Source organism: Rhopilema esculentum, chromosome 3, assembly GCF_057945365.1.
Source record: "Rhopilema esculentum isolate cy_ngs chromosome 3, ASM5794536v1, whole genome shotgun sequence".
In the NCBI taxonomy this organism is placed as follows: domain Eukaryota; kingdom Metazoa; phylum Cnidaria; class Scyphozoa; order Rhizostomeae; family Rhizostomatidae; genus Rhopilema; species Rhopilema esculentum.
The window spans coordinates 7,934,628-7,960,799 of record NC_142817.1 but is presented as its reverse complement, the minus strand read 5'-3'; the positions used below and the strand labels follow the sequence as shown (position 1 = coordinate 7,960,799).

General features: G+C 36.3%; 1 protein-coding gene across 1 annotated transcript; it reads left to right on the top strand.

Moving 5' to 3' along the window:
- Nucleotides 1-1,322: 1,322 nt before the first annotated feature.
- Nucleotides 1,323-24,411, top strand: LOC135692770 (coatomer subunit gamma-2). The gene is made up of 26 exons (XM_065211068.2): nt 1,323-1,476; nt 4,449-4,501; nt 5,779-5,859; nt 6,076-6,147; nt 6,801-6,880; nt 7,038-7,062; nt 7,748-7,798; nt 8,231-8,323; nt 8,947-9,033; nt 9,409-9,525; nt 10,616-10,656; nt 11,465-11,522; nt 12,690-12,768; nt 13,619-13,797; nt 14,109-14,209; nt 15,018-15,090; nt 15,850-16,093; nt 17,259-17,334; nt 17,981-18,084; nt 18,703-18,837; nt 19,960-20,019; nt 20,300-20,442; nt 21,121-21,289; nt 21,767-21,864; nt 22,953-23,091; nt 23,635-24,411. Exons 1-26 carry the CDS (start codon nt 1,437-1,439, stop codon nt 23,862-23,864), a joined length of 2,628 nt encoding a protein of 875 aa, XP_065067140.2. The 5' UTR covers nt 1,323-1,436; the 3' UTR covers nt 23,865-24,411.
- The last annotated feature ends 1,761 nt before the right edge of the window (nt 24,412-26,172 follow it).

Here is a 26,172-nt window from a genome sequence, read left to right as displayed (position 1 = left end):
ACAAACGCTTTTTAGTAGTGCAGAACAAAAATTATACAGTATGTGTGTATATCACAAAAAAACAGTGTTCCGTAGAAAGAGTGTACCATGAATTTAACGTTCATATCAAAATCAAGCAATGGAGATTTCACGCTAAAAATCTCCTTGCAAACAGCAACAATTTCCTGCAATGGATTTGTGCTAAAAATTTCCCGGCAGCTCAGCTGCCGGACATTTTTCGGCCCTTGCGATTGCACCCTGTATAGAATTGTGCCATCACTACGAGCCAAAGACCATTGTTTAACCTTTACAGAACCAATATAGTACGGTAAGTCGCGTTGACACATACAACTCTTATGATTCAAAGCAAAACTAATCATTTACTATTTTGAAGCTACTGCATTTTTGGTGATCTTTATCATCTACAATCAAAATAGATAGGTTCCTGTTGACAACTTAAATATTTCAGGCTTGGAACATTTCAGTTCAGACAAAATTAGACCGAACAGAATTAATCTTTTGTGTGGTAGGAACGTAATTCTTCTGAATAGATGGAAGGGCCCTTTCTGTACTGTAAACACTACATGGTTCCATCCAGCAGTTTTGGAACCTATCTACATAAACAAGAAAAAAGCCACTATTGTGTAGACAAAGGGAGTTTGTTTTCACATTAGGACTCCATTGGTAACATTCTCTATAGGCAAGCGGCATTGATTGGGCAGCCTCAACAGTCATGTGCTCGCGTTTCCGATTGACCTATTTCCATCCACAACTAGGTATATATATTTCCTAGCGTAGAGTTTTCGATCTATGTTCTGATGTTTTAAACTCTGAAGAGTGTCAAACGAAAAGCTTTAGTTTGCTCAATTGTTTGCTTTTTCAAAGCCATTTTGCCTCAAGGCCGATTTTCACTGGGCGAATCCTTTCACGCGAATCGAATTTTTGCCAATGTGAGCATACGTGGTGTAATGTTCTCAGATTTTGCAGCAAAAAAATTCGATTCGCAGAAAGTAGATCACGGTCCTACTCTATCACTACGAATATTTATTCGATTTGCGCGAAAGAATTCGCCTAGTAGGAATCGGCCTTTAATGTTGAAGTAGAAGTTGCCAAAGAGTTATTGGCATAGAATGATAAGACAGACAGACCTTTCCGGAAATTTGAGTAGATTAACGATTTACTATAGAAAAAGCGTAAAAATTCTGAAAAATTATGATTCAAAGCATTTAATGCCAGTGTTGGTGATGTTGGCTGAAGATCACTTCATCTTTAAAGCGGAATTCATATGAAAAGTCCGAGACAGGTTTTGCGGTTGTGACGTCAGCCATGACCATCATCAGAGTGAGGTAGCCTCGCTTAAAGCCACCTTACGTGGCCTAGTTTGACCGAAGGGACGATAGCCATTTGGTTTCCGAAGATAATTTATTCCAAATTTAAGGAGCCAAATTTTGGTAAATATGCAGTATCTTAAGAGGGATAAAAAGGACGAGGAGTCAGGTAATTAATCTTTCAGTGCTAGATAGTAATAATTTTTTTCGTTGATTTAAGGGTATGAAAGGAAGAGAAAGAAAATAGATAGAGGTGATGGCCGGAAAATGGATGGATTCAACATATAACGTCTATACTGCTTCGTATTTGTGTAAAGATTGTTGCAATTTTTTATAAAAGGTACATTAAGATAATGGAATTCTGAATAACTGAAAATAAAGCCTGTTGTTTTGGCTAGTTAAATTTACTCTGCAGATTTTTTTAGCATACGAGGCAAAAGATAGGAGAGGATTTTTTTCCACACGGGCGCTATCCATATAATATAACCCCTCGAGATTATATTTAACTCGTTATGTGGCTAAAACATACATAAATCTTCAGTAATTCAATTGGGTTATGTATCCTCCTTTTATTTGATATTGATAGCTCAAAATGGTGGCAGACTTTGTCAACTTTTTGACAACAACAAACATTTGGATGCATGAACTGGGCCAGACTGCAAAGTTTCGGTATGCGTGGGGAACCCGCTCCCTGCACAATAATTTTTTGCTCACATACCGTCCGCGCATTTTTGCAAATTTAGATTAATCCGAGCAGTTGGAACATGGACTTTCGTGGATTTTTTGCTCATAATCTTGAGCCCTAAAAGTGCTATTTAAAATTGAAATCCTGCAGCTTTTAACCTGTCATTATGCTAGAAATGTATAAACTAGGCAAACAAATTTTTATTTGTTGAAATATAGACCATGCCTAAAGAGGAAGAGTTAACAAATGAGAAGCGAGTCGCTATAAAATATTTGCAGGAAAGTGGACTGTCTTATCGTAAAATTGTGGAGCAAGTTGGGTGTAGCCACACAAGAGCTGTTAGAATTTTTAAAAGTTTTATTGAGAGTGGTTCAGTGGCAAAGAAACCAAGAAGTGGACGGCCACAAATAATTATCTGTTGCACTGCACGGCGATTAGGTTTCATGACACTAAAGACCATAAAACTTGAGGTTCAGTAGGGTTTGGCAGGTAAAAATCCTTCCAAACAAATTATAAGAAGGGTTTTACAAAAATATAAAATCAAAAGTTACCTTAGAAAGAGAAAAAGATTTGTTTCATTAAAAAACATGAAGGCACATCAGCTGGCCTCAAGCTCTCTGAGACTGGAGTGTGTTGAAATGGGAGGATGTTGTTTTCTCAGATAAATGCAGATTTGGACTTAAAAATGATTGTAAAAGGTTAAGAGTCTGGCATACAATGGAAGAGGCACACAACCCAAAGTTTTACCAGCCTGCATTCAACAATGCAATCTCTGTAATGTTCTGGGGATGCATTGGGCCTAAGGGTGTTGGAAAACTTGTCATTTGTGACCAACGACTTGACTCTGAAAAATATGTCTCCTTGCTTCAAGATAACCTCTTTCAAATGGTTGCAGCTATGTATGGTGAAGATGAAAAGCCATTTATCTTTCAGCAAGATAATGCACCACCACATAGTTCAATTTTCACCAAGATTTATTGCCAAACAAGAGGAATTAAAGTCTTGCCATGGCCAGCATCAAGTCTGGATCTGAACATCATTGAGACTGTTTGGCTTCGCATGAAAAACATTATCAATCATGATCCAAATGGTCTTCCAATAACTAGAGAATCATTAATTGAAAGAGTCATTCGGGCATGGCACAAAATTCCTCAAGATTACATTTTCCAGTTATATTCATCTATTCCAAGAAGGCTGAAAGCTGTTTTAAAAGTTTGCAGCAACCTGACAAAATATTGAAATTTGAAACTGTGAAAGAATGTTTTTTACTGTTATTTTTCAAACAATTGTTCTAAATAGATTGAGGTTTTGATTGGTAGTTGTTTTACTTCCGACCCACTCCCATTCGCCACTTAAAGTAACAATTAATTTGCATAACAATAGCTTTCGATCTTTCATGCACCATTACTCCCCCTTCGAGGTGGTGCAGTACTTTTGATACCCTAGTGTAGTTGACTCTGGTTATAACCACATCACATGTTTGTTACTTTAAAAGCTGCGACTGCAAGCAGAAAACAGCGACTGCAAGCAGAAAATTTTTTTGGTCCCGTCTTGGATTCTGAATCTCAGTACTCGAAAGTATATAAAAGCATCAAGATAATCTCGGTTAGGTGAGAATCAGATTTTCACAGCCTAGCCCTGCCTTTCTCATACCTTAGGTATCTAAGGTAGGACTGGTGCATCGGCTCCCTGGTGGGGAAAAGTGATCTTTTCTTGTCCACTCCCTGCCCAGAACTTAAAACTGCTTGCAATTGAGTTAATCAAGCTATATCTAAGGTTAAGGGTTTTTATTTGGGTTAGGTGGAGCAACTTGTGCGGATGCACCAACAGCCCAACGTTGCTCCCTGTGATGAGGGAATGTGGCCTCAATGCCTGATTTCATGAGGGATGTGGCAATGTTATTTCTGAGGGATCTATTTTTATCAAAGTGAAAATATTCCTCTGTTGATGTTATTCTCCAGAGTAAAAAGTTAACTTACTTTGAAAAAATGCGCTAATGGCTATTTGAGGAAAAAGTGAATTGGACAATTTTGTGTATTTGGGTCTAAATTTTGTTAAACTGCAGGGGCATCTGGGAGTCAAATTTTTCTGGTATTAGTTCTTTGAAATTTTGAACAGCTAAAAAGTGATTGAAAAGAGTATTTTTTCTCTTAATGGTGTCAGGGGATTTTGCTGCCTTCACTTATGGTGCAATTGCTCTAATAGCGGGCTTAGGGGAAGGCTGGTTGCCATAGAAAGAATAGTGCTACTAGAAAATGCAGACGGTGCACAGCACTTGCTGTATCACCACCTCAAGGGCACAGTATGGGAGTCATGATTCTAATAACATTATGTTAAGAAATTATGTTTTGCAGTACTTCAGCATCAGCCTTAATTTGCTTGTATTTTTTTGGTTGATGTTGAGGCCCCTGTTTTCATAGAATTGTTCTTATAAACAAATTTTACTTGTCTGTTAGGATCTGGTGTTAATCCATTCCATACTATTGATAAAAGCACAGTATTGCAAGAGGTTTGTACTATTGATTTTAAGCTCTGTCTTGGTGTAGTAGCCCAGTTTGCATTTCTTGATTTCAATATGGTAACATGCATTATACTGAAAAATTATAACAAATCTCAGGTGTAGATTCAGAGAAAATTACCAACATGCTTTTTAGATTGGCAGAGATTGCCTCTTTTTCAGAGTAATTGGTAATTCCATTAAGATGTCTATTTGACTTAAGATTACATACCTTTTTATTTAGATTACAGTTTTACCAGTCTGGTATTAAGTGCTCGATTTACTATTGGCAGGCATAGGTCTTTACATTTTACATGTTTTGGTACATAGAACAAGGCAGTTTTAAGTTCTGTACTCACTACCAAAGTGTTCATATAAATTTAATTAATTGTTATGTCTATCCACATTCATAAGCAATGAAATTACTGTTTGCATATCATCATATAGTGCTCAATGCTGGTCATTTGTTCTAACCAAGTATTTCTTAAAAGTACACACTTGTGTTTAGAACAAAGCTGTTCTATTGGTATATAGAACAAGACAGTTTTTAGTTGCTTCTTTGAATTTCACACTAAATTTGATCATCAGACAACTGTAGTCATGAAATGCATACAGTTAATTCCATCTAAAGTCATTTTCATCAGTTTTAAGTTATTTTCCCTGTTAATAAGCAGTTAGCCGTTTACAAATAAATGATTTGCAAAATATTTTATATGAATTGAAGCTGGTCTTGATATTTGGGATGTTTAAGTGTTGAGTTTTGTAGCAAATTTCACCAAACTATCAAACCTATTTCTCATCATTTGTCAAATTGTCGATTTCGTATAGCCAAGTTCACCTCAAATTAAGTTGGTAATAACTTCCCTTTTGAGATATTGTTTTGCGAAAGTAAAATCATAAGGAGCATTGACCAGTTTCTTACTCTGAGTATGTTTCAGAAAAAACTGGCATCTGTAAAGAGAGGCAACTTATTTTTAGTTTAAGATAACTGTTTGTATATTTTTCTATTGAAAATTACTGTTTACTGTCTGTTGTAAAGTGCATGATGCCCTGTAAGCAGAGCTATACACGCTATTGTTGTAGAGAACAGGATGCTTCCCAAGTTTCACATTTAATGAAGTTGTATAAAGGTAAATTTAAGCGTGAAACTCTCAGCAGTAACTTGAAATTGTCCTCTTGTATACTCCAAAAGCCTAGTTATTGTATATTACAGCAATAACATTTCTATTAGAAAGCATTTTGACTTTTAATGCTAATCTTAAGTCTAATTTGAAGCCATTCTGTTTTAGTCTCGAACATTCAATGATACTCCAATCAACACCAGAAAATGCATCCACATACTTACAAAGATCCTGTATTTGCTGAATCATGTAAGATTTCTCAAATTATTCTCTTTACCTGACTTCTGAATTTTACCTGACTTGATTTACCTTTGTCAATATAACCTGAAACCTGATATCTTTAAAGCTTAGAAGATACTTACTCTTTATCTACAAGGGTTCATTAATTATTAGTCAGATAGATTTGCATTTCATTTTTCTTTAACTTTGTATTCTTTTTGTTTACTGGTCACATTTTTTTAACAGGGCAGCCATTTTGGGACTACAGAGGCCACAGAGGCCTTTTTTGCCATGACCAAGCTGTTCCAATCAAGAGATGTATGTTATGATTAGATTCAGATTTTAATGACTTCTAGTTGCCCATTTTTATAGCTTATGCCCACTTAATTTATACCTGATCTAGCAGAAAATCTATATTATAAATGTAAGAATTTAGTCTGTAAAAATTTTCAGATTTTTTCATATTTACATTACAAAGTGAAATAATTTGGAAGTACCTAAGAATGGTATTCATGGATCAAGACTGATACTGCATGAAAACAAGTTAATGGTGTTTATACACGTACCAGAGGAATGTTGTTACCTGAGTTATACCTTTTTTCCAGGGGTAGACACTTGGTCAAATATTAGGGGGGGGCAAGCCTATTGTTTTAATAAGATGATGTCACATTTCCCATTGTTTTAGAACAAAAGACCATTCTCCTCCAAAGTATTGGAAGGTCGCCCCCTCGCCCCCCCCCAAACCAGGTGTCTGCCACTGTTTTTTCTAGCTCTTTGACAAACCAAATGATATTACTCTCATTTTTATGTTCTTTCTTTCTGATTTTGTTCTAATCTAACCTTTATGCCACCTTGATTCACATCTTAAAATGAGTTGAAAACAAATGTTAGCATGTAGATTTTGTATAAGATAAAGAAACAAATAAAGAGTTAGGTTAATGTATATGAATTTTATATTTCCCTTTCTGTAGCATACATTGAGGCGAATGTGCTATTTGGCAATCAAAGAGCTGGCAAATGTTGCAGAGGATGTCATCATCGTAACAAGCAGGTATGAGAGCAAATAAAGAGAGGAAAAGCAAATCTTGACATCCCTGGATCATTTCCATAATCTCGTCTTATTTAATGATGTGCCTTTATTTAAACAACAAATAATGTGAATATGCCAAATTAAAGCTTGTTATTCAAAAAAATTCTTTGCTTTTTAGTTTAACCAAAGATATGACTGGAAAGGTTTGTATCTATAACCTGTTCTTTCTATTTTTTTCACTTTGTTGTAATATACAATCTTGTTCAATAATTCTAATACCCATCAGATCAGAGTTTCTCCATTGTAGAAGCTGTATGCTTTTTGGAAGTTGCATTTACTAGAAATCTTGGACAGACATTTCTTACCATTGTTTGGAAATTTTTGGATATGTCCGTTAAGGGAGTTTTACTTCAATTATTTACAACATAAAGCATTTCATTATAAAACCACTAGGGGAAGAATGTTTCATAACTTAAAATTTTTTTTGGTTTCATGAACTATTGTTGATTTGAATGTAATCAGTGATTATGACTCTTCGGTTTATGAGAAGTTTTGTGGATTTGCCCTTGTTCATGGCAAAATGTCTTGACAGTATTTTTTCATTATGAGGAATGCCATATTTTCTTTCCAGCAATCTGCTGTAGATATTTCTTGTATTTTTATCTCAATCACTGATAAGACTTGCTTGCAAAGAAAAAACCAATTCAGATACTGATATATTTTTTAGTAGCCCTTCTTTCTTGTCTTATCGACAACATTTTTGGCATAACAGCATATTGGGTAATGGACAATTTGAAGGAACTCGGCTTCCATTAATAATAATGTGTCCTGTTTATCATCTTAGTCATATACATCTTTCAAAAAATTAATTTCCCATATTTTTTTTAGGAAGATATCTTCAGAGCCAGTGCAATCAGGGCGTTGTGCAAAATAACAGACGTGAGTATTAATCAGTTGCTGAATTCATATTGATATTATTAAGGTTCATTCAATCATCTTCGAGAATGGGGGGAGGGGGGCTAGCCCATGAAGTTCAACCAAAAGAAACACACTCCGGCTCGTGCTTCAGGAGGGTTTCCTGTCCCCATTTGCCGAACAAGTGGATGAGCCACCCTATTTGCCGGACACGTTTTAAAATTTGCCAACTATGCTCTCCTAGATGGCAAAAACTCCACGTTTTTGCAACAAAAAGCGTTTTGAGGATAGCATGAAAAAGTGGAAACATAGCATACTAAAGCACTTTTTTCCGCCATCCGTCAGAATATAGACGTCGGCTAAAGGTAACGACTAAAGGTAAGCAGAGATTCAATCCAGATGCGGGTCGAAAGTTTTTAGTTTTCATAATTTTTTACTGTTGATTTCATCTCGTAGAGCACAATGCTAGCTGGCATTGAGAGATATTTGAAGCAGGCGATTGTCGACAAGAATCCGTCAGTTTCAAGTGCAGCCCTTGTTTCATCTCTGGTGAGTTTCATTCAAAATGCCAAACCTTACTTGATGATGAACACAATTCCCAGCAAAAGGGCGGGGATGGTCTTCATTCAAGATGCCAAGTCTTATTTGATTAACACAATTCATCAGGGGGGGTGGTCTTCATTCAAGATGCCAAGTTCTATTTGATAAACACAAATTCATCATTGGTTGGCAGAATCCAATATGGTTATACTGTTTAACTGGAACCCCCTGGCTGGTTTGGAATTATGATGTTCGGTCTTGGAAACACAACATTATAGAATTGATGTCGAGAAAATGAATTTATTGCCTGAAAGCAAAAATCATAAATGAATATTATGGAAAAATAGGCGAAAGGCAGTTTAGATTCAAAGTATTTAGGAAAAAAGGTAAGGAGAGAAAAGGCTAGAAAGGAGTACGAGTGAAAAAGTAAATTGAAAGAAGAGAAAAGAAAGTGAGGTTAAGATGGAAAGTAGAGGGTTGAATAAGAAGTTAAGCATAGAAGAAGTTAGACTATATTCTGTTTATTCCTTCTCGATTAATTTGTTTTGAAGTAAAGCAAACTTTTTGTTTTGTTTTTGCGATTCGCTAAGTTTGCGATTCATCAATATGATACCAAGTTATTTTGGTTTTAGCATCTCCTCAAGCCGAATTTTGACGTCGTGAAAAGATGGGTGAACGAAGCCCAAGAAGCTGTTTCTAGTGACAATGTCATGGTTCAGGTAGGGGCGATAAACAGATATATTGTTTAGTGCGAATCCAAGGAGGAAAGACACAGATACTCCGTTACCAATATACTTGGAGATTCAACTAGACTTTTGCCACCTGTTTGAAGGACGTTCATGCGTGTTTGACAATTTGAGCAGCCATTTTAGACTACTTGGCTTCTTGTAAGATTTGATTGAATAAAAGTTTGCCTAGCCTCATCAAGGCAGTCCCTGATTACCAAAACGTTCTGTTAAGCAGATGCTGAATTACGTTATTCGTTCCCAGTTCTTTAAGTGATGTTGCCATCATTGCACGTTGATAAGCCTCTTTTTCCCCTCTACCCCTCTTTAAAGCTCAATCGGTTTATGTTAAAACATTCTTGCTTTTAGTACCATGGACTTGGTCTTCTTTACCATGTAAAGCAACATGACCGACTGGCTGTATCTAAGTTGATTGCAAAGCAGTCGAGACAGTCACTGAAGTCTCCTTACGCCTATTGTCTTTTGGTAAGTACAATATATCGTACAAGCCTGTAGCTACCTAGAACCTGTAATGGATAAAGAGGAGATACACACAACAGAGGGAAACAAATCTGATTTGATTCAAAGATTTGTTTTAAGAATTTGCCCATTTACATTTTATTTTAGACATTTAAACAATATCGAATAAATATTGTAGATGAAAATTGAAATATTAAATGAAATGTGAAAGAAAATATTTCAAAGTGGTATCAAATCTTGCGTGGGTAGGGTAGGGTGAAGTCGGAGTGGTTGGCTAGTGTATGGTATTATTTCTAGTCGTATCTAGTTTTCCTGTTATTTTAGATGCGTGTTACCTTGTAAACCAGCATTGATGAAATAATATTCTTAAGCAAATGATGATATAAGGATGTAGCTAGCTAACCAGGGTTGTAGCATGTTCATAAGGTTTATAAAGGCCTAATGACTTTCTTGATTAGCCCTCGAAGGTGGATCTCGGTGGAACCTGGCATAGTCTGTATTGTATCCCAAAAAAGCTGTACTGATTAGCCAGCACACAGGGAAGTCCTTGGGGGACACTGCTAATCTTTACAACTGAGATTTCATTCTATGCAAGTGCAATGCTGTCTAAACGGACATATGCAGACTTTTCATAAATCACAACTACACCAGGTCTTACCAGTTCTCAAGCTTGCACAAATATTTATTGATATCTCTCAATATTTTTAGTTGTTAAGCCGAATGAGAATAGCACTTTCATTTCCTTTACCTATGTCGCATCTTAATAAGTTCTGTTTCAGATCATTGCCTTTCATAAGCTAAAATATCAATCTTCTAAGATTCAAGCATTTTGTAATTCAAGGTTCCTTTTAATTCATTTTCGTCTTTTATTGACTTTTTCATATTTTTCCAGGAGTATTTGTATTACTAGCAAGACGAGCTTTCCGCTCATTTTGCAATCTGAGACCAAATTATTTCTGTTTCCTGGCCGTTATGTAACCCAGTGGTCAGTGACATGATTCTTTAATCTTTGTTTGTAAACTGAGTTTTCGACTCTGATAAATTTTTAATCCTCCTTAGTTTGCGTGGTTTTTGAGGATAATTTTCTCAACCGTAGATTCGTATTGCTGCCAAATTCCTAGATGATGATCCAGATAGGTGATTGCTTTCATCATTTTTAGTCGTGTTATTTCTTCCTTAAGCTTCTTTGATTCTTTCCCCGATTTTTAATGCTCAAACATAGACAGAGAAGAGCGAATATATCTAAGTCATTCGTACCTTTTCTCAACAAGCTCTTCGATTTATCTATATACAGAGTTACTTCTATGATGTCAATACAAATCCCCATGTATAGCCATAGAATGTGGGCAGATGTCGAGCTATAGATTATTGCTATTTTTAGGTAGAGAACTTTTTGTAAGAGTTGATTGAAGAAGAGTTCAAAAAATTCTAAAAGCCTAAGATAGTGTTGACATAGATCATTTAGTGAATTGATTTCCCTTTATGTATATACTTGATTTTTTATTTATTAGGTAGGAAACTTCTTGTAAGATTTGATTGAATAAAAGTTTGCTCAGCCCGATCAAGGCATCCCAAGTTCCTAATGAAATATGCCCGCCGGTTGAAATTTTTTGAGTTAAAATGATCATTTTTCCGGAGTTTGCTAGTATTAACTTTAATTCCGAAATTCCGAAAAAAGACCAAAAATTCCAAAAAAATTAAAAATCTGGGTTATGTCACAAGTTATTTTAGGAGCTCGAGCAGTGTTTAAATATTTCGTTTGGAAACTATTTCTAGCTAACAACCGCTTTGCGTATCGTGAATTTGTTTTCTTTTATTTATTTGATTGCAAATCTTCAGCTTGTTCGTCATATCATTGTTGAAATCAAGAGAATTATCAAGAATGGGTAAGGCTGGTTACTAAATACCAGGAATGAATACTAAATATTGTTTTATCTTTTTCTAGCCCTGAAAATGCCAGGTTGTATGATTTCTTGGAAAGCTGCCTGAGGCACAAAAGTGAGGTAGGAAATTAATTGTGGTGAGGGATATTGTAAAGGGCGTCTGCGCTGTGTAGGAGTGGTCAGTGGGAATTGCTAAACCCCAGATGTTCATAATCAGAAAACAGGGTTTGCAGTCCCTTCATAACTTAGGAGCAACAACATGCTTTTACTTGTCTTTTTCTTCAAATAATGAAATGAAACAATTTACTAAGGTTTTGCTGCAAAATGTGCCAAAGACACCTTGGCGTTGCATGCAAGTATCCTCACAACACAAATTTCTGGCTTCCGAAAGTTTCTTTGGGTTGTCTCAGTATTAGAAATGTGGATGGAGGAATGAATACATTGGCACACTTTGAATCATTTTTCTTATACTTCCCTTTTTCTATAAAGGTTGCCATCGAATATTTGTTTTATTCCTTTTCTTCAAAATTCAAATTAGAGCCTTATTGTTCAAACTGGCAATTTTTATATTTGATCGGGTTGACTGTTGAACCCTCTGATATTCAGAACTTTTCAGCAAATGTTTAAAATAGTAGTTATAAACATAATTTAATCATCGAAATCATTCAAAGGTTTTTACCATTTTTCATTATTGTCAAAGTTTTCTCTTATATTCAGTTCTTTGTCATCTTCTCTCTTTGTAACAGTAGCTTTACACTGGCAACGACAGGGAATCTTTTTCAATGGGCCATAACCTGCAATCGATTATTCTTACTGAACTTTAACCATACATGAAAATCACATGCGGTATTTTGAGCAAGAAATGAAACCCACTCCCGTCTGTTTATAAGCCATCTTTGAATGTAAGCTTCCCAAGACAATGCTGAAAATCACGCATCAAATTGTGGCTTGTACAACAAGACACAAAAAAGCTCAATTTTTGCCTTTGCTTATCCATCGCGAATATATGCATGTCTAATGATAATTTATAGCAATTATAAACAAGAGAGAATTGTATAATTTCGAAAAATATGGAATTGGGAGAAGTTTTCAAAAGGTTTAAAGAAAAGAGATTGTTCAGAGGTAGACATCTTGGACTGGATGCTCTTGCAGTTAATGAAGAAATAGAAGTTCAAGCAAAGTGTTTTTAGGTTTTCACGCTTTTTGAGATCAGCCATGGCGATATGTAGCTGCTTCTATGAAACGTGCAGGTTGATTCAGTCTTTTTAAAACCGTTTTATGTTGCAGATGGTAGTTTACGAAGCAGCAAGATCTCTTGTCAATTTAAAGAACATGAAGTCTAAGGATTTGTGCTCGGCTGTTTCAGGTGGGTTTTTCATTGCGCTCACTTCTAATCTATCAGCTCTGACCTCGACCTGCAGCTCCACTCTCTCAGTTGGAAAGAGGATTTCCTTCAAATAATAAAGATTTCGGTCACAATATCTGCTCTTTTTGCCTCGTTTATATCCTACTGTCCGGTGATAGATAATTGAAAATTTAGACATAAATTATCGACAAGCTTTTCCAATTAAACCCATGGTGTGTGTTTTTATGAAAGTGTGAAGCCGCATAAAACCATTTTGAATAATAAAATGTTTAATCAGGAAGATAAATGCCACCTATTCCGATAATTCTTCCAGTTGTTAGCATATTATTATCTTTGAAAGAGGCGGCTGTAGCACCTAACCTTTCGTATTTAAAGAACCTAATGGTTTTGCCAAAATTGCGCTGATATCGGGTTAATAATGTCAATGATCAGATGACAATGACCAGATCTCCCGATTGATGAAAATCGTGGAGATAATTTTGTAAGAAATACTCAAGGTCATTGCATTTATAAAAATATCCCCATAGATATATGTAATGTTTCGTTTCGATAACATTTTGTGTCTATTCCTTTGCTCATTAGATTTGTGAGCCGGACCTTTTTAAGTTTTTTTTTCAAGTTAAGCTCATCAGACAGCTTTTAGTTCTCGTTCATGTTCTATTAGATCCCAACCGATAAAATAATTTTTCGTTTGGATTGGTTTCCTTTATGTGTTCCTCCATTTAGATTTTCGAGATCTTCAAGAGTTCAGGACGCCAACGTATTCATCCATGTTTTGTAAGATCTACGCAAATGAACGGATGTAAGGTGACACTGATTAATTAAGATTTTGCTTATTATTCTTTTGTAGTTCTTCAACTGTTCCTGAGTTCTCCGCGACCCACATTACGGTTTGCCGCCGTGCGTACCTTGAATAAAGTCGCCATAATGCAGCCTACCTCGGTCACAACATGCAACCTCGATCTGGAGAACTTGATCACCGATGTCAACCGCAGTATTGCTACGCTGGCAATCACCACCCTCCTTAAGGTAAACAGATCTCTCGCTAACACATTTCCAAATCATTTTCAGTGGATTTATAAAATCAAGATTAATGTTATTGAGTCATGTCGACTATCCTATCCTAGGCCCCTTTGCTTGAAAAATGCAATATTGGCACCAAAAAAGGTTTACCTTTTTGTTTTGCAATGATCTTTCAAAGCTGTCTTTTCTAATATTGACCAAATGCATCTGATGTATATGATACAAAGCCATATACATTTTCATTAAAAATTTTGAGAATTATTGATCTTTTGGAAATGTGTCTGTTTATATTGATCAGGGACACTTTCTTTGTCTAGACTGGAAATGAGAGCAGCGTGGATCGCCTGATGAAGCAAATCTCTTCGTTTATGTCTGAAATATCGGATGAATTCAAGATTGTTGTTGTTGATGCTATCAAGTATGTATTCTGTTAAATTTGAAGCCAATTTTGTGTGAGGATGACTCGATGGTTAGGGTCGCAGATTAAAAATCCAATAGTCTGTGGTTCGAGTTTCTGACATGGCAAGACTATCACTTAGAAGGAAGAGAGTCGCCAGCTCTCTGTAATTACAGGCGTATGAATCACAAGGTGTGGTCGCACCGTGAAGAAATACCAGGATCCAGCTCGATGAGCATAGCCTCTTAGTGTCCTAAAAGCTACACACATAAGTTAGATAGCAGCAATTTCAAAAACAAAAACGCTTGAGAAAGTCGTTTCTAAATAGCCGCGGGATACGCCTTCTGCTTCATAGGTTACCCAAAGTTATGACAGGATTTCCCTTCTATTAGTACGACATTGAGCAACAAATTTTATAATTTTTAAGTCGTATTCTGCTATTTCTGCCGCCATACAGGTTGTCTTGCCATAGCCTGTCATTTTAAGTGTGGCCACTAGCTCCATTACAAAGGAAAAGCTATATTGTTGAATATAGAATAGTTTTTGGGTATTGTAAACTTTAAACCGTGTGGGTTGAGATTATCTGGCCAAAGAAAAACTACCACAAAACAAACAGGAACGATTTCATCATCACTAATAGTTAACCAGGGTCATGTTATATCATCTACACTGCAACAGATGATCGATATCTATCCAGTAAATAGCTTATAAGGCAATTAAAATTGCAAACAAACATGGTACCGCCTGTCTCCGCCTCCTAATAAGCCTGAACTCTTCTCCTTCCCAATTATATTTCCACTGACAAAATTGCTGGTTTGTTGATTCACAGGTCTTTGTGTCTGAAGTTTCCAAGAAAGCATATGGTTATGCTGACCTTTCTCTCTTCCATGCTTCGTGACGAGGTTTGATAGCTTATATCTTGGCTAATATTGAACTTCCAATGCTCCCTCATTAGGCTTAGGTGCGTTACTAACCACCAAAGATTTTTGTTACTCCTAATGTGAGCCAAATAGATACAAGTAACGAAAGTGTGTAATCCGATAAGTTTGGATCGTACACAACGATTCCTTGTGAAATCCAGAAGGATACCGAGCTCTCTAGACCAAGCTCTTATCCTCTTATCAAGCACTTGATTCAACTCTCCAAACAGATATTCTACTATCCATTTTAGGCTTTGATTCGTTTCTTTTTCAGTTTTATTTTTTGGAAAATTTGTACCAAATTAAGATATTCAATACATAGTTCAAATAAATTGCAACAATTTTAAGAATAAAATATTTGATGATTCAAATTTCTTAATTGTATTAATTGTATAAATGGTATTAACATTGAACCCAGGAGAAGGGGATGAAAAATCTTAGCTTTTTTAGTTCAGGGTATTAGATCATCTATGTAATATATCAGGCCGAGTACACACAAGAGAACAGGCACATTCACGCTAGAATCCAACTTGAATCACTATCTAAAACGAGGCTATAACAATAGGACTCAAAACTGAACGAATACATCACAATCTACATCTAATATTTTGAGCCTACAGAACTTTTATGACATTTATCATAGATGCAAAGATGCCTAAAGAAGTAGACAGACCGAAAATTGTTGCTCAATAAGTTTAGAAGAATCGATACCAAGTGCTCAACAATGTTTTTTGCATTTAGGGTGGATTTGAATACAAGAAGGGCATTGTTCTTGCAATAATAAGCATCATTGAAGAGAACCCCGATGCCAAGGAGACTGGATTGTCACATTTATGTGAGTTCATCGAAGACTGTGAACACGTGTCATTGGCTACACGAATCCTGCATCTGCTCGGCTGTGAAGGGCCTAAAACATCGAATCCTTCAAAGTTTATTCGTTACATCTACAATCGTGTGATTCTTGAGAATGCCGAAGTACGAGCAGGTAATGCTTTGAGAGATATCACCCGTCAATGATGCATTCGAGAATTTTGTGAAAACTGTAGATACAAGCTAAAATGTGTACTTCTTTAAGAGCAAATGAGACTTTTAGAGCGATCAACCCCTTTGGATTATCGATTGACTTTTGATGTTCTTTGAATCTTAGCGTGTGTCTGCTTAGGCCAAGCATGATGGGTAAAACATAATTAACCAAATTACTTGAGACATGAAAGCGATAAATGCTTCTTTTCTCTAAAGCAATGTTTCTCAGTTCCAAGAATTTCATTTTTATACCACTTATGGCAATGACATTTGCTTTTGAAATTTCAAATTTTACCTATAGTTACACCAGGAAAGTGTATCGTTTTTTGTTTTTGGTGAACTTCAATCGCTACGCCCTGTCGAAGGAAAAAATTTGTGAAAATCTACTGAATTTTCTATAATAGTAAATATGTTTATATATAAATATATTTTGATATTTGGAAGATGATGGTAAATTCAAATTCTATATTATTTTCAACTGATTATGATTTGGTCAGGCGTCGGCTATCGAACCCCTTTAGGCAATAGAAAAGTATTTTTACAAAAAGAAAAAGTAGTTTACGAATTGAGGGACTGAGCATTAGAAATATTTTGTATCGTAAGAATCATCATAATCGAAGTAGATAAAGAGAAAATTTACGGAAATGTCGGACGATTTGATGTTAGAAAAACTGACTATAATATGAAAACCTACTGCTTTCGGGTGACAGCGCCAGTTTTAAAACGTTTCCCGTGGAGATCAATCGTTGCTTCTAATTAGGCCGAACTGCCGTAGAATGCTCAGAAATCTTGAGCATGAATGGCGTAAGCACGATTGTGTGGCGACAGTATTTTTAAATTAAAGCCTACCTTTGTGTCCTCCACTCTAAAACATCGAGTCTCTTCTATCGGCGATTGAACTCTAGTTGAAATCGTTGGATTCTAGGGGATTTCCTTTGATTGACACCACGGATTTCCTTCCTTGGGGATACCTTTAAGTTAAAACCTATGGATTCTATTTTTAGGGAATCGGTCTGTGATCGAAACCCTTGACCTCTTTTTTCAGGGGATGTCCCCCTATTATTTTCATACTTTAGCATATAAATTTGACTTGTGCATTTAACAAAATTTTTTACTTTTGTTCTCAGCTGCTGTCAGCTCCTTGGCCAAATTTGGAGCACATTGTGACTCTCTGCTTCCGAGCATTCTTGTATTGCTATCCAGGTGGGGTGCCTTTTTAATTTCTTGTAATCTATTTTTAATTCAAATATTTGACGTACAGGACGCATGTAACCTATAGAAAAGCAATCAGAACCGGTATTCAGAATCTGAGATTGTTGGTCAGAAGGACGACCACTCAAGAACGGTCGAGGAAAAATCAAAACTTAGACTATGCCCCATTTTCATTGAATTTGAGGAGAGTTTGGAATGTTTCTGCACGCTTACCAGGGGTGGTATTCACTGTGAGAGACATTGAAAATCGAGAGCCAATAAAAGGGATCTACATGTTTTGCTTGTATTTTATTGCTATTGAGAGGACGCTTGCCTCCTGGTCATCCACTTGCATACAGGTGCTACTGGAAAGGCCAACGTGCCCCCTACCTTAACTTTCCAATTGCACAGGACAAGTCTAATCTCATCTTTAAAAGGCACTCTCTTTTGCCTGCGCTTAGTATGTGAAACTTTCCTGTGCTTAGTATGTGATAATGATAAAATATAGATATTTTGAACCTTGCGAAAGCGACCCATCCTAAACGTGTGAAACGTGTGAAATTCATTTCATGTTACTCGGTAATGAGTGAGTATGCCAAGGTAACCTGTAGTTACTCTTTGTAACTTCAATGTTTTGAACCAAACCTTCTGCTTTTAGATGCATGATGGATACTGATGATGAAGTGAGAGACAGAGCTACCTTCTTCTTTCATGTCTTAAACGAAAAAGACAAATCTTTGTCTTCAGCCTATATCCTGAACAGTAAGTTACTTTTTAGCTTATGTTTATTAAGAATAAAAAAAGTAATCTACTTTAACCATTTCCGACATCAAATTACAAGAGCTTATGACAAGCAGAAGTTTCCCGTAACATCGATCGCTAATTGTGTTAATAGCATACATTCCAGTGAACCGGTCTTTGATACTCTTTTTTTATATAGGTATACACCTATTCGGTATATTATTTGGTATATATTTCAAATCGTAAAGGGCAGAGCAACATTTTAACAGAATTCTTATAAATTTTGAACTGTTTCGCTAAGGTTTATTCTCCCGAATTCAGTAGTATAGGTTTCCCAAAGCAAAATCAGAAAACCCAGAATGCTCTTAGAGTCTGACAGAGATCCCCATTTGGCTCAGGGAGTCTTTATGTTAAGATATGAGGAAAAAATTTCCCAGATCTCCAGTCTGAAATACATACTGTCTCTCTCCAGCAGAGGGGAAATGCATAAAAGGAATAATCGTGGAAAGAAAGGGGAAATTCCATTCTTGAATCATTATATAACACCTATATTTATGTAGATTTGAGAGCAGAATTCACATTAGAATTAATAATGCTATTTATCTCCAACTGATGGGCAAGCTACTGCCTCTTTTGCAGCCTTGAATGTTTCTGTTGTTGGCCTCGAACGTGCTCTAGCAGCGTATCTTGGCAATGTGTCTGAAAATGCATTTGACCTGAAGACCGTGCCTATTTCAACTGCTCCAATCCACGAACAAAAGCCAACCAAGAAAGGTATGTTGTAAATTGAAAGCTGTTTTAACAGACATTGTCTAATAACGGACAACCACAAACGGGTGCATATTTCAATCACAATTTTCATTCGTGCGGTCGAATATCCTCTCGACAACAGACGCCCCTCTAAAAGAGACAGTAACATTGCTCACTCCTTTTTCTTGTTTAATAAATCTTGCACAGTGCATCAAAATTCATCTTTTTTCTACCATATTTCAACTCATGCTATTATACACGACTGGGTGTGGTACTGTTGATTTGCGAGCAATCCTCATCTCAAAGCAAGAGCCCTTTGAGAATCTTAGCAAATTCTTTTTTTATGATAAACGAAATTCATGTCTTGTGCCCGCAAACTTTTTTCCATCCATGCAGCTTCATTAACGTCTTCCCTTCTGAAAACCCAGTGCAAAAACAAATAAAATTGATGATACACAACAGCGTGATTCATTTTCCTAGTTTCTTTGCCTACCAGATCTGTGGCAAAGGCATTATATTGATTATAATGCGTACCTACTTGTTGTCCAGAGAAGAGATGATAATATCCCTTCGAAATAGCCCCCATCCAAAAATACCCCAAATTTATAAGCCCCTAGGGAGTTATCTATGGAGATTCGAGGAGCTGCAGTATATCTTATGATTTTTACTTGTTGCCCCTTTTTTAGCCTAACCAACAAGCCCTAAATCCAACTTGACACCATATTGGTTGCAATAGGGGGTAGTTATAATGCGGACCTACTCGGTGCTCAGAGTAAAGATGATTTCTGTAAGCCCCAACTCTCTTTTAATTTCATCCCCTCGAATAAGCCAGGGAATGTGGTATATCTAATAACTTGGCTTTTGTTGTTTTTCTGTTTTTAGCCAAGCCCCAAAGCCCCATGTAAATTGCAACAAGACCCGAAGTTTTCCTCTACCGAAAGGCAAAAACCCATTGAGGACGAATTATTTGCCTGACAGCAGAATCTGAATTTTGAATATTTTTAGAATATAAATTTCAAATCGCTCTTGCCCTTAAGCAGTACATAAAATCTTAAGTTTTATTTTCCGATTGTTTTTCATTAACTGTTAGCTTTTTTCTAACTATTATTGAGAACCTATCGTAAATCATAATGCTCTGTTTTTCAGTCAACGAAGCAGCCCCTGCGAAAGCTGCCCCCGTTGCCACAAGCCAAGATGTGTATGCAGGTAGGCAAAATTTCCCCTTCAAAATTGTATTTTTGACGGCACCCATTCGAATTTTTATAACAACCATCTTCCTGTATTGCTTTTACAACAATCCTCTTGTATTCTTATATCTTGTATTCTTATAAATTGTAAAGGGGATATCATTTTATCCATTTTCTACATATTTGAGTTCACAATACAAAGTATCTACCATTGGTATTCAGCATTCATCTCTGCCTATGAGACAAACCAATGTTTCAGCCAGCCCTGTTCCCTAGTAATAGATATATCTCCTCCACAGAACAAATGGCATCAGTACCAGAGCTTGCAAGACTCGGTCCTTTGTTCAAATCTTCTCCCAAGCCAATTGATCTCACCGAGACTGAAACGGAGTATTATGTGCAGTGCATCAAACACACATTCCAGGAGCATGTTGTCTTCCAGGTAAGCAGCGTTTTGTTCCCATATATAACCCTAAACTTTCACTGGTGTCCTATTTTCCATCACAAATCTAAGATATTTTCCTTTACCCTTATCTTGAATTGCTGTGTTTTCGTTTGCTATGTTCTCAAACTATTATTTTTGCAAGATTGTTTCTGTACTTATTATAACATATTTTTGAGGCCTTATTCATGCTTTCATCCAGTTTTGTTTCTACAAGCTTCCATACGGGACCTCCGCCTCGCTTGCATTCCTATTGAAACAAGTTTAGCTACATCCCCCGCGAAAACTGTATTTTCTACGGATTCCTATCGATGCTTGTTTGCATTGGGTTATTCACGCAGTCGACTGCCAAATATTAAGTATTAAACTACCTCTAAAACCTCTTTTTAAACGGTTTTAGCCCCCCCTTTTTAGACCCCCCATTTTTCCCAACGCTCCGCGGTTCCTGGAAACTGTCCTCGTTTGAAAACCAACTGTCACCAAGGGTTTTGATCATGTGTCTTCCAGCTCTATTAATAGTTGCCAAGTTGTCTTTAATCTTCCATTATCATTATCATGTTATCAATCAGTGCTTTGATGTTTCAGTATTGATCATATTGACCACTATAATAGCATTATTTCTTTCCCGAATTCCGATATTTAATTTCATTGCTAAAAATCGTTGCTATTCCTATCCAGTTTAATTGCAAGAACACCCTCGATGATCAGATTCTTGAGGATGTCACCGTTGAAATGGAGACTGGCGACGACTTCCAGGTTGAGACCTCAATACCATGCCCTAAACTTGTCTACAATGTTCCTGGAACAACATACACGTGCGTGCGAATTCCGGAAGACCCTACTTCAGGTCTGTATCTTGGTCAAGACAATGTAGTTTCAAGCATTGCTTTGCTGTTTGTTAATGCTTACGGCGATCCTTGACCTTATTTTTCAATGGTTCAAAATGAAATCTAAAGTCTGCTAATAGTTATTTACATGAAAGCAGATTTTTCTCTTTTCTGGCTACTTAACGTCCTAACTAGCGGTTTTTGCAGCCAAGCATATGAAAATTGAAGGTATCACAAGCCGTCACACTCTCGCATCAGATGTTCCTCTGGTGGATGGCATTGTATCATTGTTCATGTCTTTATTTTTTCGCCACTCAGCGCATAAGCTTTTATTTGCATTTAATTATCCACCTTACACAGACTTATACTGAGTCTGAGAGAGGGAAGACATCAGAAGAACGTTTATTGATAAAATAAATGCTCATTGCTTATTTACTTTTGTTATTTTTGGTTCTGAAGTTTCTCTAATGATTAATCTTTCGCTCTGTACCTTTTAGTGACTGGCTCATTTTCCTGTACAATGAAATTCGTTGTCAAAGACTGCGATCCTACAACCCAGGAGCCTGATGATGATGGCTACAATGATGAATATGTGGTATGTATACATTTTATGCTCACCTTCAAATTATCATACTTTTGTAACTGGGTACCAAGGACTATTTGTAAAAAAATGTATTTGCAAAAATTAAGCGATGCCTTGTTATACACATCAAATCTCTGTGATCACACCCCATACTTTCTGAGCCCAAAATCATATACAATTTTTATATCTGCCCTCGGGGCCTTAATTGGAAGTTTATCCTCAAGATTTGCTATTTAACAAGTTTTTATTTGTTAATGCAGATTTTTTACTGAATGCAGGGTTGTAGAGCTAGGAAACTCGTTGGGCTAAGAGTTGTCCTTTTCTAAATGTTGCTATCATTTTTGACGAAATTTTATCTTGGGGCCCTCTTGTTCTTTCCAAGGCACTGCACACCTAGTTGTAGGATGATGTTAAGTTTTGTTAATTGTAATGTTGTGAAGATATACATCTGGCTTAGATAGTTTCAGGTGAAAATTTTCACTTTAGTCACCACACAGCATAATGATTTTAATAAAATTTTCAATGTTATTTTCTGACAATAATCGTTAATAATAATAATCGAATGTTTTAACAGGATAACCTATCAGTACAATATGTACTGTTATCATTAGGGTCCTGATACTTAATAAATTAATGGTAAATAATCTAAAAGCAGATTACAAGAGTTCAATACAGTCCAATCTAAAGATAAAATAATTTTACATCAAATAAAATGAGTTTCTAAAAATCGTCTAAAAATAGTTCTAGACTCAATCTTTCTTGCACTTAGTGGCAAGTCACTTAGTTAGCATTAGGAATTGAAAGTTCCGCCTTCAGACTGAATTTGGGTGATATATCACATGTATACTTTAAACATGTAGGCGAAACTTCTTTTAAGAATTATTTTTTTAAAGCAAATCTTTCAGATGAATAAGTCTGTAGCCATGCTGACCCCCCTAGTAATCCCTGACTTCGTCAGACTGGCTCGCAAACCTTAACAAATCCTCGATGCTTTTTTTCAAACTTACAACTTATACTGTAAACTAGCAAATACCACTGTAAGCGAATGTTTAACGATATTATACAACTGCAAGTAAATTACTGTTTTGTGTTTTTTTTAGCTGGAAGATGTAGAAGTTGTTGTAGCAGATCACGTGCAGGGTGTTATGAAAACAAACTTCCTGGCCTCGTGGGACGAAATCGGAGACTCCTGTGAAATGGAAGATACCTACGTCCTCTCATCCATGAAAGATCTTGACGGTATGTTCGATTGCTTATCACTTAGTGCACAGTATTTCATATTCAATCTTCTTGAGGGGATCCCAGAAGCAAATTCTGCTATCAAAATTTTAATCAATCTTTTTCAGTATTATAGGGTTACCAGACTGAAGCCGAAGCCGAAGAAGCCGGCTGTTTTAGGGAACCCTAAGAATATTGCAGTAAAATGAAATGAAATCTCATTTGATGATTCCATACCAAATACTACACCTAACACCCAACAGTATTGCCAACAGTATTTGTCGCCTGTAGTATTTTGCAGTCCAAACTTGCGCCCCTCCCAGAAGCATTTAGGCTCGCGACGGATTCGGGAAGTTCTTGGAAGTGTCCCAGTTTAATGTTAAATGAACCACGGTTAATTTTGTAGTCTAAAAATGAATGATTCTAATTGTTTTGTCATAAATCCAACTGATTTTTTCCCAGTATACAGATTGAACTCAAAGTAACTTGGTCTTAAGTTTATCTTTTGTTAACTTTAGTTGACGTTAAACAACTTTATTGAACTCAAGAACTATTGCCTTCCAGATGCTGTGAAGAAAATCATACAATTCATGGGTATGCATGCATGCGAAAGATCTGATCGTGTACCAGCAGACAAGAACTCGCACACGCTCCTTCTTGCTGGTGTTTATCGTGGTGGAATCGACGTGTTTGTTCGAGCTAAGCTGGCCTTTAAAGATGGCGTCGCCATGCACCTGACAGTTCGTAGCGCGGACCCCGTCGCCAGTGAGGTTGTGATGTCGGCCATTGGATAAAAATCTAGTATCGAAAGACAATATAATAGCTACATTTATACCTAATGAATTTATGTTTAGTCCCTGGGAAATTTTTTCATTATATTTGATGTGTCACCTTGGTTAATTACTGTTATTGTTGTGTCAACAAGGTGCTAATGTTTGTACTCCAATTATAATTTCAAGTTTGTTTATTGTTATTTTTTTATCTCAAGAACAGCTATAATCCCAAACTCAACTTGTTGCATTTCTGTACCAAATTTATTCGAACAAAATTCAGAAAATATTAATCTAGACTTGAAAGAAAAAAACCTCGCTTTACGTATTTGCTAGCCAAACCATTAACAGATTTCGACTAGGGTATTCGAATGAAACTAAATCTTTTCATAAAGTACATTAGAAAGATATCTTGAAAAAATAGCTAGTCTAATATGTGGGGATTTTTCGCAATAAACTGAATCCAATGGCAATTGCTTTTTCCCAGGGGCTAGTTTAGTGTTTTTCTTAGAGATATCATCAACTTAGAGTTAGATAAAAGTGATGCGAATTATAAAAAATCTCATATATACACTGGCTTTTTTATCGCCTTTTTCTATTTGATTTAAAGAGCCATGAACTGAGAAAAGCTAAAAGAAACAGTTGTTGATAAGTAGTTTTTATCAATTTATAGAAGTCGTGTGATACAGTTTTAACCCTATCAGAAAGCAAAAAAGAGAAATTTCGTCTCTATACGCAGATAAGTATGGAGAAAGTCTCGAAAAGAAATAGATTAAGTATATATCTATGTATATCTAAGTGATTATATTGGGACGCGCGGTGTTAAAAATTTGCTAATTTTATGTCTGATCTACTCTTGACGATCCTCTCGTTTTACACCACACATTCTAACGTTAGATAAAGTAAGTCGCCATTTCCTAAAATCGTTAATCGGAAGTTTGGCAAATCTTGTTCTAGTGATGGCGCTACGCTGTAGATAAAGAGTACTTCTTTTTTCCACTTTTTGCTTATCTTTTTGTCGTTCAACCAATTTGCATCATCGTTATCGCTTTCCTTTAATTACCAGTTGCATTTCACTTGAATATCAATTAATGTGGTCACTTTCTTCAGCAGATGAATTCCCCGCGATTCATTTCTAAGCGTCCATGGCATGCATAACATTTCATAAGACGGATTTTGTCGTCTTTGACGTCATGCATCATTGATGTTCATTTTTGGTACAATAGAAACTTTTAGTCTCGTTTTGTTAGACCGTTCTAGGCCGGGCTTAAATGTTTTGACTGTATGATAGAATTGAGGCAAAGAACTGAAATGCGTATATTTGTCAACACAAGTTTGTGTTTGTTTTCATTGCAATTTAGCCCGAAAGTACCTACCTTCGGCAAAATGTCTGGTCGAAATATAAAATCTGTAAATTCATTTAGCCCATTTACTGTGATATTTTAAAAGATTGGTCCTCAACGTGTATATGGCATTCTATCGTAACCAAGTCTATCTGCTAAGGAATCCACGACTTTTAATGTAAACATTTGTGATGCTGATTTCGAGACAGACCTCGTGAGGGAATCCCCTTAATGCTTGTTGGCGAATATAGAGACAGAATTCTGCGATAGAGACCACGAAATGCCAAATTTAGAAAGCTACTTATTGCAATTTAGTTTTCAGACATGTTCGAACTCTGTTCCGAAAATATCTTAAACCTATTTATGGTTACGAAAACGGTTTGACGAAAATAGAATAGAAAATAAGGAAATTGTCGTCAATCGTGTTCTAAGAAACGACCCACGCTCGACAACGGCTTCACTTCGCAAGTTTGGATGTAGGCTACTAACCCCCCGATTGCCCCCTGTTTTTGTCCCAAACATAACAGCATCCCCAGCTGTTACCGGCGAGCCAGGCGTGAAAAACAAAGTACGGATAATTATAAGTTTACACGGGAGTATCAAGTGGTCACTGAATAAAAGGGTCGCACATGTTAGGGCTCGTGGTTCTATTATCCACGAGTTGTAGGAAAACAATTAGTTACAACAACAGCCGCATGAGACGCGTTGCAGCTAAATTTGGTGTATAATGAAGTTTTTAGTATTTCGAATAAATAACATGAATTATTTTACCAAAGAAAAGCTTGAATTTTATGCCTTTTAAAAATGACATCGTTTATTTCCGAAATTCCACTGATAGTTTGCAAAAGCAATCGCAAAATCACCCGGGGGTATGACAGATGATATAAAGCCTCTCTATACTGTTGTTTACCCTAGTTAATTTCAATTTATTTCCAAAATTTGCAAATATGTATTGAAAACTTTTATTCATTTTTTAATGTTGGTCTTAA

What these genes read in the sequence shown, in the direction of transcription:
- LOC135692770 (XM_065211068.2), top strand. Translation starts at nt 1,437, where the DNA reads ATGCAGTATCTTAAGAGGGATAAAAAGGACGAGGAGTCAG. An exon ending in TTCAGCCTATATCCTGAACA is followed by an intron (nt 18,085 to 18,702) that starts GTAAGTTACTTT and finishes CCTCTTTTGCAG; the next exon opens with CCTTGAATGTTTCTGTTGTT. An exon ending in ACAAAAGCCAACCAAGAAAG is followed by an intron (nt 18,838 to 19,959) that starts GTATGTTGTAAA and finishes TCTGTTTTTCAG; the next exon opens with TCAACGAAGCAGCCCCTGCG.